General features: G+C 57.9%; 10 protein-coding genes across 10 annotated transcripts; 5 read left to right on the top strand and 5 right to left on the bottom strand.

The window, feature by feature from the left end:
* The first annotated feature begins 486 nt into the window (after positions 1-486).
* Positions 487-2,406, top strand: BO95DRAFT_446428 (fatty acid desaturase). Its single transcript, XM_025587381.1, has 3 exons — positions 487-836; positions 892-1,808; positions 1,884-2,406. Exons 1-3 carry the CDS (start codon positions 707-709, stop codon positions 2,196-2,198), a joined length of 1,362 nt encoding a protein of 453 aa, XP_025438503.1. The 5' UTR covers positions 487-706; the 3' UTR covers positions 2,199-2,406.
* On the bottom strand, positions 2,407-3,744 carry BO95DRAFT_446427 (glutathione S-transferase). Its single transcript, XM_025587380.1, has 3 exons — positions 3,390-3,744; positions 2,904-3,325; positions 2,407-2,818 (listed from the first exon to the last, which is right to left on the bottom strand). Exons 1-3 carry the CDS (start codon positions 3,428-3,430, stop codon positions 2,475-2,477), a joined length of 807 nt encoding a protein of 268 aa, XP_025438502.1. The 5' UTR covers positions 3,431-3,744; the 3' UTR covers positions 2,407-2,474.
* Positions 3,580-4,809, top strand: BO95DRAFT_252785 (NADH:ubiquinone oxidoreductase 6.6kD subunit). Its single transcript, XM_025581448.1, has 5 exons — positions 3,580-3,755; positions 3,853-4,012; positions 4,071-4,106; positions 4,215-4,330; positions 4,386-4,809. Exons 2-5 carry the CDS (start codon positions 3,994-3,996, stop codon positions 4,437-4,439), a joined length of 225 nt encoding a protein of 74 aa, XP_025438501.1. The 5' UTR covers positions 3,580-3,755; positions 3,853-3,993; the 3' UTR covers positions 4,440-4,809.
* BO95DRAFT_467309 (SAP18 family protein) lies at positions 4,625-5,668 on the bottom strand (the record flags this gene model as incomplete). The annotated part of the gene is made up of 2 exons (XM_025589279.1): positions 4,625-4,647; positions 5,068-5,668. The coding sequence occupies 2 exons, from the start codon at positions 5,666-5,668 to the stop codon at positions 4,625-4,627; spliced, it is 624 nt and encodes a 207-aa protein (XP_025438500.1).
* Positions 5,669-6,038: 370 nt separating this feature from the next.
* On the top strand, positions 6,039-7,460 carry BO95DRAFT_397174 (mRNA splicing protein PRP18). The gene is made up of 2 exons (XM_025583770.1): positions 6,039-7,116; positions 7,189-7,460. Exons 1-2 carry the CDS (start codon positions 6,161-6,163, stop codon positions 7,379-7,381), a joined length of 1,149 nt encoding a protein of 382 aa, XP_025438499.1. The 5' UTR covers positions 6,039-6,160; the 3' UTR covers positions 7,382-7,460.
* BO95DRAFT_446426 (uncharacterized protein) lies at positions 7,448-9,715 on the bottom strand. The gene is made up of 2 exons (XM_025587379.1): positions 9,242-9,715; positions 7,448-9,164 (listed from the first exon to the last, which is right to left on the bottom strand). The coding sequence occupies exons 1-2, from the start codon at positions 9,267-9,269 to the stop codon at positions 7,603-7,605; spliced, it is 1,590 nt and encodes a 529-aa protein (XP_025438498.1). The 5' UTR covers positions 9,270-9,715; the 3' UTR covers positions 7,448-7,602.
* A 177-nt stretch (positions 9,716-9,892) lies between these two features.
* BO95DRAFT_446424 (ADP-ribosylation factor family protein) lies at positions 9,893-11,480 on the top strand. The gene is made up of 2 exons (XM_025587377.1): positions 9,893-10,332; positions 10,404-11,480. The coding sequence occupies exons 1-2, from the start codon at positions 10,284-10,286 to the stop codon at positions 11,219-11,221; spliced, it is 867 nt and encodes a 288-aa protein (XP_025438496.1). The 5' UTR covers positions 9,893-10,283; the 3' UTR covers positions 11,222-11,480.
* BO95DRAFT_446425 (uncharacterized protein) lies at positions 9,960-10,518 on the bottom strand. Its single transcript, XM_025587378.1, has one exon. It carries the CDS (start codon positions 10,190-10,192, stop codon positions 9,968-9,970), a length of 225 nt encoding a protein of 74 aa, XP_025438497.1. The 5' UTR covers positions 10,193-10,518; the 3' UTR covers positions 9,960-9,967.
* A 452-nt stretch (positions 11,481-11,932) lies between the features above and the next one.
* On the top strand, positions 11,933-12,767 carry BO95DRAFT_517504 (uncharacterized protein; the record flags this gene model as incomplete). Its single annotated transcript, XM_025591905.1, has 2 exons — positions 11,933-12,179; positions 12,243-12,767. Exons 1-2 carry the CDS (start codon positions 12,084-12,086, stop codon positions 12,765-12,767), a joined length of 621 nt encoding a protein of 206 aa, XP_025438495.1. The 5' UTR covers positions 11,933-12,083.
* BO95DRAFT_397162 (phosphatidylinositol N-acetylglucosaminyltransferase subunit A/GPI3) lies at positions 12,625-14,785 on the bottom strand. The gene is made up of 5 exons (XM_025583769.1): positions 14,647-14,785; positions 14,565-14,596; positions 14,474-14,508; positions 14,029-14,417; positions 12,625-13,975 (listed from the first exon to the last, which is right to left on the bottom strand). Exons 1-5 carry the CDS (start codon positions 14,661-14,663, stop codon positions 13,006-13,008), a joined length of 1,443 nt encoding a protein of 480 aa, XP_025438494.1. The 5' UTR covers positions 14,664-14,785; the 3' UTR covers positions 12,625-13,005.
* Positions 14,786-14,880: the final 95 nt, after the last annotated feature.

The raw sequence follows: 14,880 nt of genomic DNA, 5'->3' as shown, positions 1-14,880 counted from the left end.
GGAGGGGTTGAGGGGAAGGGGGAAGTTTACCTTGTTATAAGGTACGGTACAGGGCAGAAGTACTGTCTGTACCTTGTGGGCTGAGGTGGTACCAGTCAGTCACTTAGTGGTACAGAAGTACAAGAGGGGAAGTAATGACGTCGTCCATCCCAGTCATCTCAATCACCGGTCCCTGGCTTTGCTCGGCATAATCGGGGTTACACCGGTTTAAGCTTAACCGTGCATGGAGCTACGTTCCATTGCAGATCGAATCTGGTCTGCTTATCTTTGCGTCAGGTCCGCAGCTGCAGTCGGGTTGAGAATCCCCGGAATCGCAATGAAATTAGGGTTGCTGGGATCATCTGATGAGCTGATGCCCACCACGCTGGATCCGACCGAAGGAATCAGCATGATATGCCTGCCATGACATTGCCCATGAGTCGAATGGTGCTAGCTTCGACTTATACTCTCTTGCTTGCTGAATTGCACATCCTCCGCACTTCCCATCTATAGCTTCCCGAGTTATAGTCCCCTCTATCCAGCCAGCTCCAGCCAGCTCCAGCCGGCTCCACTCCACCGATCTGACATGCCAAGGATCGGCTGATCCACTCGACAATCTTCCCCCCTTTTTATCAGCCCCCCCCCGGGGGTCTTAATCCAACCTAAAGCTTGTGTCCTTCCAGGCTGGCTCATTTTCCCGCTTTTCCCACAGCTCCAGAACAGCAGCATGGATCCAGCCACCTTTATAGACCCCAACCTGACGGTCCCCGACCGGTTGGTCCTGGAGCATCTGCTCAAGGAAGCGGAAGCCCCGGCCGCGGCCGCAGCCACAGCCACAGCCGCCGGGAAGAAAAACCGTAACTCCCCATTGGAATCCCCCAGCAAATGATCCCCAGCTAAATTCGGGTACAGCAAACGTGATTGGCAATGACAATGGCAACAGCGCCAACGGCGCAACAGGGCATGAAGAAGAAGAGGTTGACTCAGAAACCCAAGCAACCATCACGCACCTCGCAGCCCTCAACAGCCCCTCCAGCAGCAGCTTCACGCCCACCGTCTTCGTAACCTGGGACCTGCCGCAGCTCACCATTTCACTCCCCACCCTTCTGAACGAGTGCCTCCTGCAGCCGTACATCCGCGCCGCGCGGTCCCTGGTGCGGGTCGAAACCGACGTGGTGATGCTGACCCACCTGCTGCTGTACTTTACGACCTCCATCCCCAGCGCCTTGTACCTGTTCTTCGGAACATTCCACTGGTGGCACGGCCTCGTGCACTGGCTCATGCAGTCCTACTACGTGGGCACCTACACCCTGATGATGCACCAGCACATCCACATGGGCGGGATCCTGACCCGCGCGCACCCGCTCGCGGTGCTCTTCGACACCGTGTTCCCCTACCTCCTCGACCCGCTCATGGGCCACACCTGGAACTCCTACTTCTACCACCACGTCAAACACCACCACGTCGAGGGCAACGGGCCGCGCGACCTCTCCAGCACCCTGCGGTACCAGCGCGACTCCCCCCGGGATTTCGCCTGCTACGTGGCCCGGTTCTACTTCCTGGTGTGGGTGGAGCTGCCCGCCTACTTCCTGCGGCGCGGGCAGCTGGCCAACGCGGCCAAGGCCGGACTGTGGGAGCTGGGCACGTACGCCATGATCGCCGCGGCGTGGCGGTGGGGCGGGTGGCGCCCGACGCTGTTCGTGCTGCTGCTGCCCGTGTTGCAGTTGCGGGTGGGCTTGATGGTCGGCAATTGGGGCCAGCATGCCCTGGTCGATGAGATCGACCCGGATTCGGACTTTCGGAGTAGTATTACCTTGATTGATGTGGCTGTACGTGTTCCTCCATAGAGAGAGGGAGGGAGGGCTGCGCAACCTCCTACCGATACGCATACTAACGGACGGCAGAGCAACCGCTTCTGCTACAACGACGGCTACCACACCTCGCACCACCTCAACCCCCGCCGCCACTGGCGCGACCACCCCGTCGCCTTCCTGCGCCAGCACCGCCGCTACGCCGCCGAGCAGGCCCTCGTCTTCCGGAACATTGACTACATCATGATCACCATCCGCCTCCTCCGGAAGGATTACCTGCATCTGGCCAAGTGTCTGGTGCCCATGGGGGAGCAGGTCGGGATGACGCTGGAGGAGAAGGCGGAGATGTTGCGCCGGAAGACGCGGCGGTTCAGTGAGGAGGAGATTGCGAGGAAGTTTAAGCTGTAGGGTTTCTTGCTTGCTTGCTTGCCTTGTTTGGCTGCAGGGGTTATATATTAGAGTATAAGTAAGTTAGGGGTAGGGGCATGCGTTGATCGTGCTGTGCTGTATATAGCTAGAGAGGGCGCTGGCAGGGGTATATGTTTCGGTGTACTATACTACCCTATACATAGTATTCTCTAAAAAAGGAATGCAGTGGAATGACAGACATTACATTAAGATCCTGAAATACATACATACAACCACTTCATCACGCTCAACACCTAGACCTAGAGAGGCAAAGACCTAAAGAGACGCCTCAAACTTCCCATCCACCTCCTCAATCTTCCGACAAGCCGCCACATACCCCGCCTCCTTCTGCAACAACTCCGCATACCGACTCAACTCCGGATACCCCTCCATCGACAGCCGGCCCGCCATCGCAATCACCGGAAAACTCATCATGATATCCGCCGCCGTCAGCGCCGTCCCACACAGGTACGGCCCACCCCCGGGACTCGTGCGCAGCTGCTCCTCCAGAAAATCCAGATGCGCGGCGATATTGCGATTCAGAAACGCCTTCTCCACCTGCCCGGCCACCACCCGCGGCAGGGGTTTGAGGAAGAACGGGATGGGCGGGTTTTTGACGGCTGTTCCACGGCCGCAAATTAGCATTCAGAACAAAACTCCCCCCAGTATCTTCGATCCAAGGGGGAGGGGGAAGGGGGCACGCACTATCCATCACCAACTGCATGACCAGAAACGGCATCAGCGAGCCCTCCGCGTAGTGCATGTAGTACCGATACCGCAGCCACGAGTCAGTCTCGCCGCCGACTGTTTCGGTTGCAGCAGCGGCATACCGCTCCGGGATCAGCGGGGCGTCGGCGTTGGCGCCGTAGTGGTCGAGGAGGTATTCGATGATCAGGCCGGATTCGGCCAGCACGATGGGCTTTTTGGAGTTGCCATCGCCTTCTTGCCCGGAGACGGCGGCGGCCGCGGGCTGCACGGTGAGCACCGGGGATTTGCCCAGCGGGTGGATCTCCTTCAGCTCGCGGGGCGCGAGCTTGTCGGCGCCGCGGTGGTAAATCTTCAGCTCGTAGGTGAGGTGCAGCGCTTCGAGGAGCCAGAGGATGCGGTGGGAGCGGGATTGCGCGAGCCTTGATTCCGGGGGATTAGTTGCGGTGCGATGCGGTGCGGTGCGGGGCGATGAGGGGAGCATACCAGTAGAGGGTGATTTTGGCGCCTTTGTTGGGGTCGGTCATTTTGCGTTCTGTTCTGGAGTTTGTCACGGTGTGGTGGGTGTAGAAGCGATTGGATGTGCAAGGGAAAAGGGGTGTTATCATTTAAGGCTCGGACGCTGGTGAAAGGAACCTCGGATGTAGGCGTAGAACCTGTGATACTGCGTCATGGCGGTGGGGTTGCCGTTGTGTTCTTTGTTCCAGTCTTTGGGACAGTCTTTCCCCAATTTTCGGGGATGATGAGATCGGCGAATGTTTTTTTTTGGCGAGGGGTCTTTCACATGCTGCTGCTTAGTGTGCTGCACCTTTATTCCTTGAAATGAGGAGTGGGTGAGCTGCGAAGGATCTAGTAAGTAAATAATCCCTGCAGCCTGTGCATCCTCATAGAACTGCTGACTCAGCAGTACACAGCACAGTGCAGCATAGTGACTGACTAAGCAGCACAGCTGTGCACGCACCCATCACATGACCCGCAACGTCGTTCCCTCACCCGCGACATCACCATCAGTGCAGCGACAGCAGCAGCAGCACAAGCCGTGACCTTCTCCAGCCCATTCACATTCACATCCACATCCACATCCGCCACCATGGCCGGCCCCAGCAAGTGTACGTCCTCGCCTGCCCCCTTTATCACTGCTACAAGATAACTAACTTTATCCCACAGCTTTGATTCTCGACCCGGCCCTCCAGAAATACTACGGTCCGTGAAACCTTTCCCCCCAGAAGAAATAGCACCCGCTTCCATTCAGTGGAACGACAAGCTCGAATCGACAAGCTACATTTACGGGGGCATGCTAATGACAAGCAGACCTCACCGCCAACCGGTACAAGTACTTCCGGTGGACGCCGCGCCATGCCTGGTTCTCTTTCCTGTACATGGCTCTGATCCCGGGGGCGCTGGGCTATGTGGCGTATAACACTGAGGTATGTGGTTTTCTGATAGGGGGTGGTGAGGGGAGTGGCTAATTAAGGACGACAGGGCAAATACGATTTGCGCGGCAAGCGCAAGGGAGATACGATTGTGGAGTGGTAGAGGGGTGATGATCTGGTGGGAAGAGATAGTAGGGCAGAAGGATGGGGGCTGGGTTGTATCTATTATACCGCGGTGCAATTGATTTCGTTTCGTTGTTTTATTGGGGACGGAATTTGTCGTGCTCGGGGTGTACTGGTGGCTGATAGTAGTTGGGATCGGTGAGTAGGTACAGTATATGAAAGCATCTAAGATGCAGGATCCATCTGCTCTATCTCAGAGCATTTAAACCGGACAGGCAGTCAATTCCATAGCCGTTAGAAACGAGGTATAATCCATTCCACTCCCCTCAACCCTCACTATCGTACACGCCTGCAATCCCAGCTACCCAAACTACCACCTCAACCCTTCACTGGAAACCCACTGAACAACTAATAAGGCATCCACCCCCTCCTCCCCCCATCTCTATCCCTCTCCCTCCCGCCATTCTCCCGTCTACCACCACCGGCCCCCTCAGGCAACCTCTCCCCGCGCCTCCAATCCCCCGGCGGAATCCTCTCTCGATCACGGTCCCTCTCCCTCTCCCTCTCCCTCAGCCCACCGCCAAACCCCCGTCCCCCTCTCCCGCCTCCCCGTCCAAAATACGACCTCTCCTCCCTCCCCCCCTGAGGAAACGCCCTCATCCCCCCACCGCCACCACCACCGCCACCCCCGGAACCAACAGGAGGCGGCGGCGCAACCGACCCATCCTCCAGCGGCGGCACAATCGCACAATCGACATAATCGCCAATCACGAACCGAAAATCCTGCAACGTCTTCTCCGCATCCGCACCGCTCATTCTGAATGCGCCGGCGGCAGCAGCCCTCGCCTTTGAGCCATGTCCACCTCCCTCCCCCTTCCCCCCCTCATTGCTATCAGTGTCATCATCATACCCCCTCGGCGCAACAACCACACTCCCCATCTCCTTGGCCAGATACCGTCCCCTTCCGTGCTCTCCCAGATTCATCGCCGCGCCTTTGGTGTCCGGGTAGATCAGCCGGAAGCTCAGCCGGGTGCCGATGGGCACCTCCGGGAGGAGGTGGGGCAGGGTCGAGGTCAGGAGGTGGGCGAGTTCGCGGAGCGAGCAGCTCGGCCAGGTGTAGATTTGGAGGTGGTGGGCGGGGAGATGGCCGCCGCTGCGGCCGGCGGGGTTGGCGCTGGCCGGGGAGAAGTCCGATAGAGGGTGGTAGGTGGATTGGCGGTAGAAGAGTTTGAGGTGGAAGGGGGTTGTGGTTTGGCGGGACATTGACATTTTGGCGGGTTTCTGGCAGCGTTGGTTCTTTGGTAGGGGTTGGGTGGTTGTTAGTTGCTACTTAGTTGTTGGTCATGCTTTGGTCGGCGTGGTTGGTGGTGTGGCTTCGAGTGGAGGGTGGACTGGTGGTTGTGTTGTTGCTGTTATTGGAGTTGTTGGAGTTGGAGTTGAAGTAAGGTAAGGTAAGGTAAGGCAGAGGTAGGTAGGTAGGTGGGTGTAGCATGGAGAGCGAGAGCCGTGGAAGCGCGGAACTTGTAGCTTGCAGGTAGGTAACTCTCCGCCCTGCCCTGGCCGCCCGACCGCCCGACCGCCCTCCTAGATCACCGCCGCCCGCAGCGGCAATACCGTAGGTACTAGTTAATCTTATCGTCTAACTACAACCTTCTCCAACACCTCCAAGCCCATACTCATACTCTCTAACCTTACCTCCCTCCCTTCGTCCCAAACAACACACATCCACTCACGCATGAACATTCGTCCCCGACCGCAGAAATGGACTTCGCTGCCTTAATGTCCAAAGAAATCTCCAAGGCCAAAGCCAGCGCCAACCCCCAAACCCCCTCCCCATCACCCACTCCCACGACATCGAGCGAACCGAAGAAATACACCCGCCGCGCCGACCTCGAAGCCGCCCGCCTGGCCGCCTACAACGAGGAACAAGCCCGCCTGGCCGCCGAGCGCGCCGCCCGCCACGCCCAGAAGCGCAAGGCCGAGGACGAGGAGGCCGCGCGCCGGCGCGAGCGCGAGGACAAGAAGCGGCGGCTGGCCGAGGAGTCGCGCCGGCGGCAGGAGGAGGAGGATGCCCTGCGCGAGCGGGAGAGGAGGCGGCGGCTGGGGCTGCCCGAGTCAACTCCCTCAGAGGGGGAGGAGGTTGCCACGGGGGCGGGGGCAGGGCCAGGGCCAGGGGAAGAGGCGCTCTCGGTGGAGGAGGTGAAGCAGCGGTTGCGGGAGCTGGGGGAGCCGGTGACGCTCTTCGGGGAGGGGGAGAAGGCGCGCGCGCGACGGTACTGGCGGGTGGTGCGGAAGGATGACCACCGGCCTGATGGCGAGGCGGTGCAGCGACAGAAGTGGACGGACGGGCCGATCCCCACGACGCTGGAGCTCGTGCCCGAGGTGGAGATGAAGATCCCCGCGACAGTCCCGAAGGATGATGCCAGCAAAAAGTTTCTGTTCCGCCAGCTGGCCTCGTATTTCACTATGGTCTTGAAGGAGTGGGAGGCCGCGCTGGCGAACCGCGATGTCTCGGTCAAGCAGAGTCTGCAGGGCCGGCAGGCGTTTAACGCCATGGTGCAGTCGCGCGAGAATATGAAGCCGCTGTTCCGCAAGTTCGAGAAGGGCGATCTCGATGCCGGCGTCTTGGAGCATGTCGTCGAGATCGTGCACAAGGCGCAGCTGCGTCGCTATGTCGATGCTAATGATGCGTATTTGCGGTTGAGTATTGGGAAAGCGTATGTTCCATGTCCCTTTTCTTTCTTCTTTTTCACAGGTTGGAATGTTGGCTAACGAGTCGATGTTGGCAGTGCGTGGCCCATCGGTGTGACCATGGTGGGTATCCACGAGCGTTCGGCGCGTGAGAAGCTGCATCAGAGTGATCAGCAGGCCCATATTCTGAGCGACGAGAGCACCCGCAAGTATCTCCAGAGTATCAAGCGGTGTCTCAGCTTCGCTCAGACCCGATGGCCGCCGGACGACCAGTTGCAGATTATGGGTTGAGTGGGGTTGATGTATATGGGTGATATTCTCAGCAGTCACACATGTTATGATACTAGATATTCATATATTCAAGTTTGAGCAAGTATCATATCTCTGGCTTTATAAACCGCCACAGCTATATGCAATCTACGCAGTAGATCATGTCTATTATAAACAGTGCAATCCGTGGCCAGATCTATGGCCTTTGTACATAAGATCTTATCATGTACACCATACCCATATCAATTCACATTCCACCATTTTCGGAGCCATTTCCATAGTCCGCCGGGCAAGATCCGCTCCGGGATCGTATATAACACCGATCGATCCTCGTCGCCCTGGGACCAAGTTGCCCCGGCCGGATAGACGTCATGTCCGTCAAGCCCCCGCAGAACCCCCACGGAGGACGAGGATGGACGCGAGGTATGAGCCGAGCTGTTCCAAACCCAGTCCTGTCCCGTTGACGCTCCGATGACCTTGCCTGCCGCCTGGACGCAGCTCCCGTAGGAGAACCGGATCAGAGAGTCTCCGGTCAAACTCCCAATGACGAAGACATCCGGCGCCACCTCCATGTCATTGAGTGCTTTGTCACGTAGAGTCTGGTTGGTGACAATCGAGTCCGCGTCTGTGCGACCCAAGACTTCCGCGAGCAGAGAAGGATCGAGATACTTCAGTGTACCGCGACGGCCCGTGGCATAGACCAGCCCACGAATAGCACGGACGAAGGTTGGCCCGTCGGGCTGACGGAACGTGACGAGCGCCTGGTCGGCCTCCATCTCGACGTTGACAATCTCCAGATTGGGAAGACCCTCGTAGACGTCGTCCCATTTCCGCGATTCTAGAAACGGCGTTGACGTCGTCCGTCGCATCTTGCCCCGTTTGGGCGGTGCTGGGGCCGCCGCCAACGCCGCCCGTTTCATCAAACGGTACACTCCGGCATATTCCGGGTAAGCCTGGTGATGACAGCCCCGTAGAGGAGATGGCCGGCCTTCTGGATCCCACCTGAAGGCATGCAAGATCTTTTGATCCTTAGGGGCGGAGATGATGACATCGGCCGCAGAGAATCCCGAGCCGATCACCAGCAACGGGATGGAGGGGACCGGTTCGAGGGACCGCAAGGGCTGCAGCAGTGGACTCGGCTGCAGCACCTCGGTGAAGATCCCCGTGGCCAGGACCAGGTGTTTACAATGGAGATTGTGGGAGCGGATATAGAAGCCCTGGTCCGTGCGCGAGATCCCCGACAGGGTTTCGTTGAAGCGGAAGACATCGCCGATGTGCACGGCCCCGGGATACCGACGGAAGTAATCCGCCGTCTCCTGCCGGCTGGGCCGCGTAAATTCCGGCAGATCCTTCCCGGTCACTGCACGGTGGTGGTCGGCGAACGAATACCCCGGCAGCGACAACATCGATGCATAGCTCAGGGTCTGGATGTCCCAGCTCGCAGGCATGGGATTCTCGGTCCATTGACCGCCAGCGCACGCGGCGTCGCCAAACACCAAATGAGGCACGGCCTTTTCAGGCTCGTACCGCCATTCGACGTTGGTGACGCACTCCAGCTCCTCGACGTCCAGACTGGGTCGCACCAGGGTGTCGAGGAGCACATTGACCGGCAGGGCCTGGGTCGAGTAGGACAAGCGCGAGGCGGCAAAATGCTCAGTCAGCTTGTTCACGTCGGCCTGAAGCAGGGCCGGTTTCTGCAGCAGCTTGGCATGCAGCAGGGGATCCGGGTGCGGCGGATCGGCTTGATAGTAGGGAATATGACCATGGAAGATGTAGGACAGGATCATGGCTGACGGGCCGTTCCCTGGAGGAGGATTAGAGTTGCCTGGTGTCATACGGAAGGTCCAATTGCGAGGAGCGAGGATGTAAATGACGACATACCGACAATGATGGTGTCAGTGCTATCCATTGAAGGCCGCTGGGAGACCGCCGGCCGCCCATCCAGCGCGGGGCATGCTGACGGAGACATGCGCGGGGAATGCGATCAGTGGATCCCAGCGGAAAAGCAGACAGATGCCGAGCGGAAGGCCATCGAGCGGCCGTTACATGAGAAGAGCTGGAGGAGAAAGATAGAAGAAAGGAAAGAGGATGGTGAGAGAAAAGAAGAAGAGGGATTGGGGGGAGGAGGAGGAGGAGGGCGATTCCGCAGGCGGACAATGGGACCGTTCGATTTTCGCTGACAAAACACCGTTGGAGGAGAAGTCGGGATTTGGCCGTAATCGGGGAATATTTCTAGAAATACGATGAGAATATGTAATCATGACCCGGCCGTGGTTCCGCCCCCGCCCAGCCAAGGAAATCGGCTTTGAGAGAGTGAGATGAACCTGGGGTTGGAAAACAAGGAAGAAAGATGCATCGGGAAGTATAGAAGGAGAAGTTGAAGATGTTCGGCCATTGTTCTTGACTTCTTATACTGAGTAACTACCACCACCAACTCCAAAATCACACCATTCAGTGTGTCATGACCATCTCCTGATGATAATAACAGAAAACCGCGCCTGCAGGTTGCCTCCTGCATCATCTAAGTACGAGTAGTGTCTCTTTCTTCCACTGACAGGCAACGGATCGACCCTGCATTTCACATGCCGGTTAAGTTCCTCTGCGGGGTCAACGCTTCGGGCAATTAGGGCTCAGGGCAATGACCCAAGCCCTGCTTACCACTTCAGGACGGAGGACGGAACGGACAGACAGGCTAGGCTGACGCGGAGCCTCCCTTCCCGCATTGGCTTCGCCCTCGCCTTCCAGTTGACGATAAGCAGGACCCCAGCGGAGAAAGAGAAAGACAGGAAGGAGAAGAGCGCATCTCGCACCACCACGACGCTGCCATGACATGATCGACACTCCGCGACTCATCTCCCATCCAACTTAATCCGGATCTTTCGGAGGGGTTGTTGCAACCCCCCCCCCCCCACCCAATCACACCATGTATCACCTCGCCAAGTCGCTGTACATGTACGCTACGAGTAAAGAGGGTGAGCATGCTTCCTTCCCCCGCTTCTCTCCAGTCGCCACGTCCAGATTCTGATAAAAAATCCACAACCAGAATACTCCGTCCTCCTCCTCGGCCTCGACAACGCCGGCAAAACCACCCTCCTCTCCCAGATCAAAGCGCTCTACCAGCCCCCGCGCGCCGATGGCAGCCTCCCGGCCTCGCTCCTCCCCGCCAGCATCGGCAAGACCGTCCCCACCGTCGGCCAGAACGTCGCCACCATCTCGCTGCCGGACATGTACCTGAAGATTTGGGACGTGGGCGGCCAGATCTCCATGCGCAACCTCTGGCAGAGCTACTACGCCAGCTGCCACGCCATCATCTTCGTCGTCGACAGCGCCGACGTCGGCCAGGACCCGGACATCACGCGGCTCCCGCAGCGGCGGCGCGCGAGCGGGGGCGTTGCCGCTGTTGGCGATGACGGCAGCAAGACGGCAACGGCAGCTGCAGCTGCAGCTGCAGACGATGAGGACGAGGACGAGGACGAGGAGGGCGGTGACCTCGGATCCACCTCCCCGACGAACGTGACCTTCACAGCCGAGAATGTCGGGATCAACGCCCCCGGGAGCGACTTCGGGCGGCTGGACGAGTGCCGGCAGGTGCTGGAGTCGGTGCTGAAGCACGCGGACGTCGCCGGGGTGCCCATCCTGGTGCTGGCCAACAAGCAGGACCGCGAGGACTCGGTCGAGGTCGTCCGCATCAAGGAAGGGTTCGTGCGCAAGGTCTTCGAGGGTGAGTCCGGGGCGGGCGTGCGCGACAGCCGCGTGCTGCCGGTGAGTGCGCTGATGGGGTCCGGCGTGCAGGAGGCGGTGGAGTGGGTGCAGAGTCGGGTCAAGTGGAATAAGGAGGGGCGGCCGCCAGTGATGCGGTGATTGTCTTCTCTCTGGAGCGACTCAATCATTACACTGCCCTCAACCTATAATCCGCACCTCCGGTGGGAAATCCCGCCCTTGGAAATATTTTTGTCTTGTCGTTCGGCGTCGGGGGAGCATCGTGTTTATGCAAAGATACCTATCCTGATTGAAATGATTTTGCTTTTGTGTGATTCTTGATGATATTTGTTAAAATTCCCATGTGCATAGATAGCCAGTCACCTTATCGCATCGGTCAATAGAACAAGATACAAGAAGAAGTAGACTTGTGGAAGGTTGAAAGGCCTCACCTCACCTCACCTCACCTCACCTACATCATCAGGCACCGATCAACCGTCTCACATAGAATGATCAACCCACAACATAACACACAACTCACATCATCAATACTCACGGAGCATACTCATCCGATCGACGTACACATATCTCATCAAACATGCTAATCCGCACAACCACCCAAAACCGGCCCTTTCCGAAAAAAAACCCAGTACACAAAAGTCCAGACCCGTCAAGTGGTATGCAATCCATGCATTGCATGACGTTATCCTGGATACTCAAGGGGCTCCCGGGAGGAGATGGGAGGGGAGGGTAGGTGAGAGAGATGAAGTCAGTCGAAGTCATCTTGACGTAAACCCCCCCTCCTCCCTTCCCGCCGCCCGCGGAAGCCCTAACTTTACCTGCTGTGTAGCTTTCATCCCCCCCTCCCCCCTACTTATAAGGTGCGTCTGTCCATGCGAGAGCTAGAATCTTTGAAAATCAATTAGAGTCCTATTCCAGAATACTCTACGATCCGCCCACGAATCACGCGACGCTACCTTTTTCCTTTATCTTGTTTTGAGTCTATACCAACACACCATCCAAAATGAGCCACTTCAGCAACCCCGACTCCGTTGCCAACCCCCAGCAGGGCGAGTTCAAGCCCTCCGTTAAGCCTAGCGGCCCTCTCGAGGAGGGAGGGGTATGTCTTTCCTCCGCCGTCTATAACTCCAGATCTGAGCATCGAATCTGACAGACAGTGTAGCACCAACCCGGCCGCAAGGTCGCGCCCGCCGACTTCGCCCCGGAGTTCCGCGCCGAGACATACCCGGCCGGCACGGCGCCCGCCTCAAACTCCTACAGCGCCAACACCACCAGCGAGGTCGGCGGCCAGGCCCTGAACCCCAACGTCGAGCGGAGCCACGGCAAGGAGTCCGTCAAGACCTCCGCCGCCGACACCCTGATGGGCGCCACCTCGCGGGACGTACACACCGGCCTGGGCCACCCGGGCTCCGGCCAGTCCAGCGCCGAGCTGCGTCACGACGGCCAGCCAGGCCGCAAGGGCCAGTCCGCCGGCCTCGAGCAGGTCGGCGCCCACGCCGACAGCAAGCTCGAGCGTGACATCCCCGGCCAGCGGGCGCTCGACCGCGACGAGGCCCACCTCGCCGGCCCGCGCGGCGACAAGGGTGCTCTCGCGGCAGAGGACCGCCAGCCCGAGCCCGCTACCACCGCAGCCGCAGAGTGGAAGTATGAGCCCGGCACCAAGCGGGACAACACCCACAAGCACTGAGTCTTCTTTCACAAATTGTCGGGGCTGGACCCTGGTGAATCTCTTATGGACACAAAAGGAACCTGTTTTTTTTTCGAGCGAGAAGGCTTCCCACGAATGCTCATGTATGATTAATTTGATGAGAAGAATTCAATGATGCTTGTCATGAAGGGTATCTGAAGGGTGTCTATACACTGTAGTAAAAATGTAGATCGCCAATGGTGAATAAATGGGTATTATGAAGAAGGGTAAGACTTGGTCAGTTTGCATGTAGGCGCTCGCGGTCATTCTTCTGCTCGTTCCCTAGTGAGTGGTTGTCGTTCTGTTGGTGTATTTTCTTCGGCCAGCTGCGTGCAATATCGATGTTCGCCCGCGGGAACCACATCTCCAAAAAGGCGTAGAGAAGAAAGTCAATCACCACGCACAGACAGAAGAGCTTGCCTGCCCACACACCGCATCCATAGTATCGTTTCAGCCGGTCGATCAGCGCGAAGCTCCGCACACGGTCCCCGCTAGCCTCCAGACCCTCGCCCGGGTAGTATCCGTAAAACTCCTCCGGGCTGATATCCCCGGAGATCCCCTGGTAGACTCGCTCGGTGCGCTGGGCAACGTCGGTCCAGGAATACATCATCTTCACTTGATCATGGAACCGGTCCGTCCTCACCTTGTTCGACCGCAAGGCAGCGATGGCCTTTCCAGTTGCTAGAACAATATCGTCCTCCTCAGGCTTTGAGAATGTCGTCATGTGCTGAGGCAGCACCTCGGGGATACCACCCACTCGTGTGCACACCACGTACAGTCCACAGCTGGCGGCCTCGACTATGACAGTACCAAAGGCTTCGGTCAAGCTGGGGTGGAGGTAGATGTGGCCACGGACCATGACGTCTCGAACTTCCTCGTGCCGGACCGGTCCCAGCATTTCAACCTTGTCCTGCAACACGTTGCGCTCCAACATCTGCTCCAGATCGATCGCCTTGGGGCCGGACCCCGCAATAATGAACCGTACATTCGGGTGCGACGCGAGGATTCTCGGGATAGCTGCGATGAGCAGATCGGTACCCTTATTGTAGAAGAGACGGGAAATGACGACGATCGTGATGGTATCATTGGGGCCGATGGGTTTCATGGACCGCGGTTCTGCCGGCCGGAAGTTCTCAGCCACCACTGCGTTTGGGATCACAGACACCATCAGCGGGTCCAGGGAGGCTCGAAGGACTGTATTCTCTTTACTGCGCGCAGGTCAGTCGGGGCTTTCTGGAAGACACTGCGATCAAGTACTTACCAAGTATGACTGACACAAATGACGTGGTCAACGTCACTTAGGATGAACTTGAGCAATTTGTTGGTCAAGATGGATGCCGCATCCGCAAAGCCAAACAGCGAATGGTCAGTGAACACTGTCCGCAGACCCATGGTGCGCGCATGAAGAATGGCCTCATGACAGAAGCTACTCAAGCTCGCATGACCATGGACGATCTGGATCTGCTCGCGGATGACAATGTTGCGGAAGATTGGAAAGAAAGAGAAGACCGTCGGCATGGTCGACTCCCGGTGGATCACAAAGAATGGGACATGGTAAACTTTGAGCCCATTTGTCAAGTATCGTACCCCGGTCCGCCCTTTGTACGCATGTGTGATGATGATGACTTTATGTCCGCGATCGATGAGCTTCTGTTGGCTGGTGAGTAGACCATCATGGAGGGTAGGGATGAAGTATAGTCGCTTACGGTCGAGAGCTGGTAGATGTGACTTTCCACCCCACCTATAAATCTCAGCATGTCAGTATAAGGCCAGACAGTTGAAGGGCAGTATGCCTACCTGGTTGGGGGAAGAAGAAGTCACTGACCATACTGTGCAGACCATTAGACTCGCTCCGAGAACCACATGCGACGGGACTCACGCAATATTGTAAGGCATGGCTGCGGCTGGCCCTGAGCTAACTTCGAGAGACTCTGCGCGGTTGTCAATCCAATCCGCTCACCCACCGTCCATATCACACTCAGTCACCACGTCCAATCCACAAAAAAGGGAGGTTTGTGTGGGCGACAGGAGGAGAAAGGAGGTCGAATGAGGCCATCCCGAGAGGGCCACGCGCGGGCGGCGGTGGAGGCGGTGTGCCGTTCTGCCGCCTCAA

Source organism: Aspergillus brunneoviolaceus (assembly GCF_003184695.1).
Source record: "Aspergillus brunneoviolaceus CBS 621.78 unplaced genomic scaffold BO95scaffold_71, whole genome shotgun sequence".
NCBI classification, from domain to species: domain Eukaryota; kingdom Fungi; phylum Ascomycota; class Eurotiomycetes; order Eurotiales; family Aspergillaceae; genus Aspergillus; species Aspergillus brunneoviolaceus.
Note: the sequence above shows the minus strand (reverse complement) of the source record. Positions and strands in the feature narration are given on the sequence as shown.

Coding starts and splice junctions, on each gene's coding strand:
- BO95DRAFT_446428 (XM_025587381.1), top strand. CDS start 707: ATGGATCCAGCCACCTTTATAGACCCCAACCTGACGGTCCCCGACCGG. Junction 837..891: donor AGCCGCCGGGAAGAAAAACC/GTAACTCCCCAT, acceptor ATTCGGGTACAG/CAAACGTGATTGGCAATGAC. Junction 1,809..1,883: donor TTACCTTGATTGATGTGGCT/GTACGTGTTCCT, acceptor AACGGACGGCAG/AGCAACCGCTTCTGCTACAA.
- BO95DRAFT_446427 (XM_025587380.1), bottom strand. CDS start 3,430: ATGACCGACCCCAACAAAGGCGCCAAAATCACCCTCTACTG. Junction 3,326..3,389: donor GCCAAAATCACCCTCTACTG/GTATGCTCCCCT, acceptor CCCGGAATCAAG/GCTCGCGCAATCCCGCTCCC. Junction 2,819..2,903: donor CATGCAGTTGGTGATGGATA/GTGCGTGCCCCC, acceptor GCCGTGGAACAG/CCGTCAAAAACCCGCCCATC.
- BO95DRAFT_252785 (XM_025581448.1), top strand. Junction 4,107..4,214: donor GGCCCTCCAGAAATACTACG/GTCCGTGAAACC, acceptor AATGACAAGCAG/ACCTCACCGCCAACCGGTAC. Junction 4,331..4,385: donor ATGTGGCGTATAACACTGAG/GTATGTGGTTTT, acceptor TAAGGACGACAG/GGCAAATACGATTTGCGCGG.
- BO95DRAFT_397174 (XM_025583770.1), top strand. CDS start 6,161: ATGGACTTCGCTGCCTTAATGTCCAAAGAAATCTCCAAGGCCAAAGCC. Junction 7,117..7,188: donor CGGTTGAGTATTGGGAAAGC/GTATGTTCCATG, acceptor CGATGTTGGCAG/TGCGTGGCCCATCGGTGTGA.
- BO95DRAFT_446426 (XM_025587379.1), bottom strand. CDS start 9,269: ATGGATAGCACTGACACCATCATTGTCG. Junction 9,165..9,241: donor CACTGACACCATCATTGTCG/GTATGTCGTCAT, acceptor ATCCTCCTCCAG/GGAACGGCCCGTCAGCCATG.
- BO95DRAFT_446425 (XM_025587378.1), bottom strand. CDS start 10,192: ATGTCATGGCAGCGTCGTGGTGGTGCGAGATGCGCTCTTCTCCTTCCT.
- BO95DRAFT_446424 (XM_025587377.1), top strand. CDS start 10,284: ATGTATCACCTCGCCAAGTCGCTGTACATGTACGCTACGAGTAAAGAG. Junction 10,333..10,403: donor GTACGCTACGAGTAAAGAGG/GTGAGCATGCTT, acceptor ATCCACAACCAG/AATACTCCGTCCTCCTCCTC.
- BO95DRAFT_397162 (XM_025583769.1), bottom strand. Junction 14,418..14,473: donor ACATCTACCAGCTCTCGACC/GTAAGCGACTAT, acceptor ACCAGCCAACAG/AAGCTCATCGATCGCGGACA. Junction 13,976..14,028: donor ATTTGTGTCAGTCATACTTG/GTAAGTACTTGA, acceptor ACCTGCGCGCAG/TAAAGAGAATACAGTCCTTC.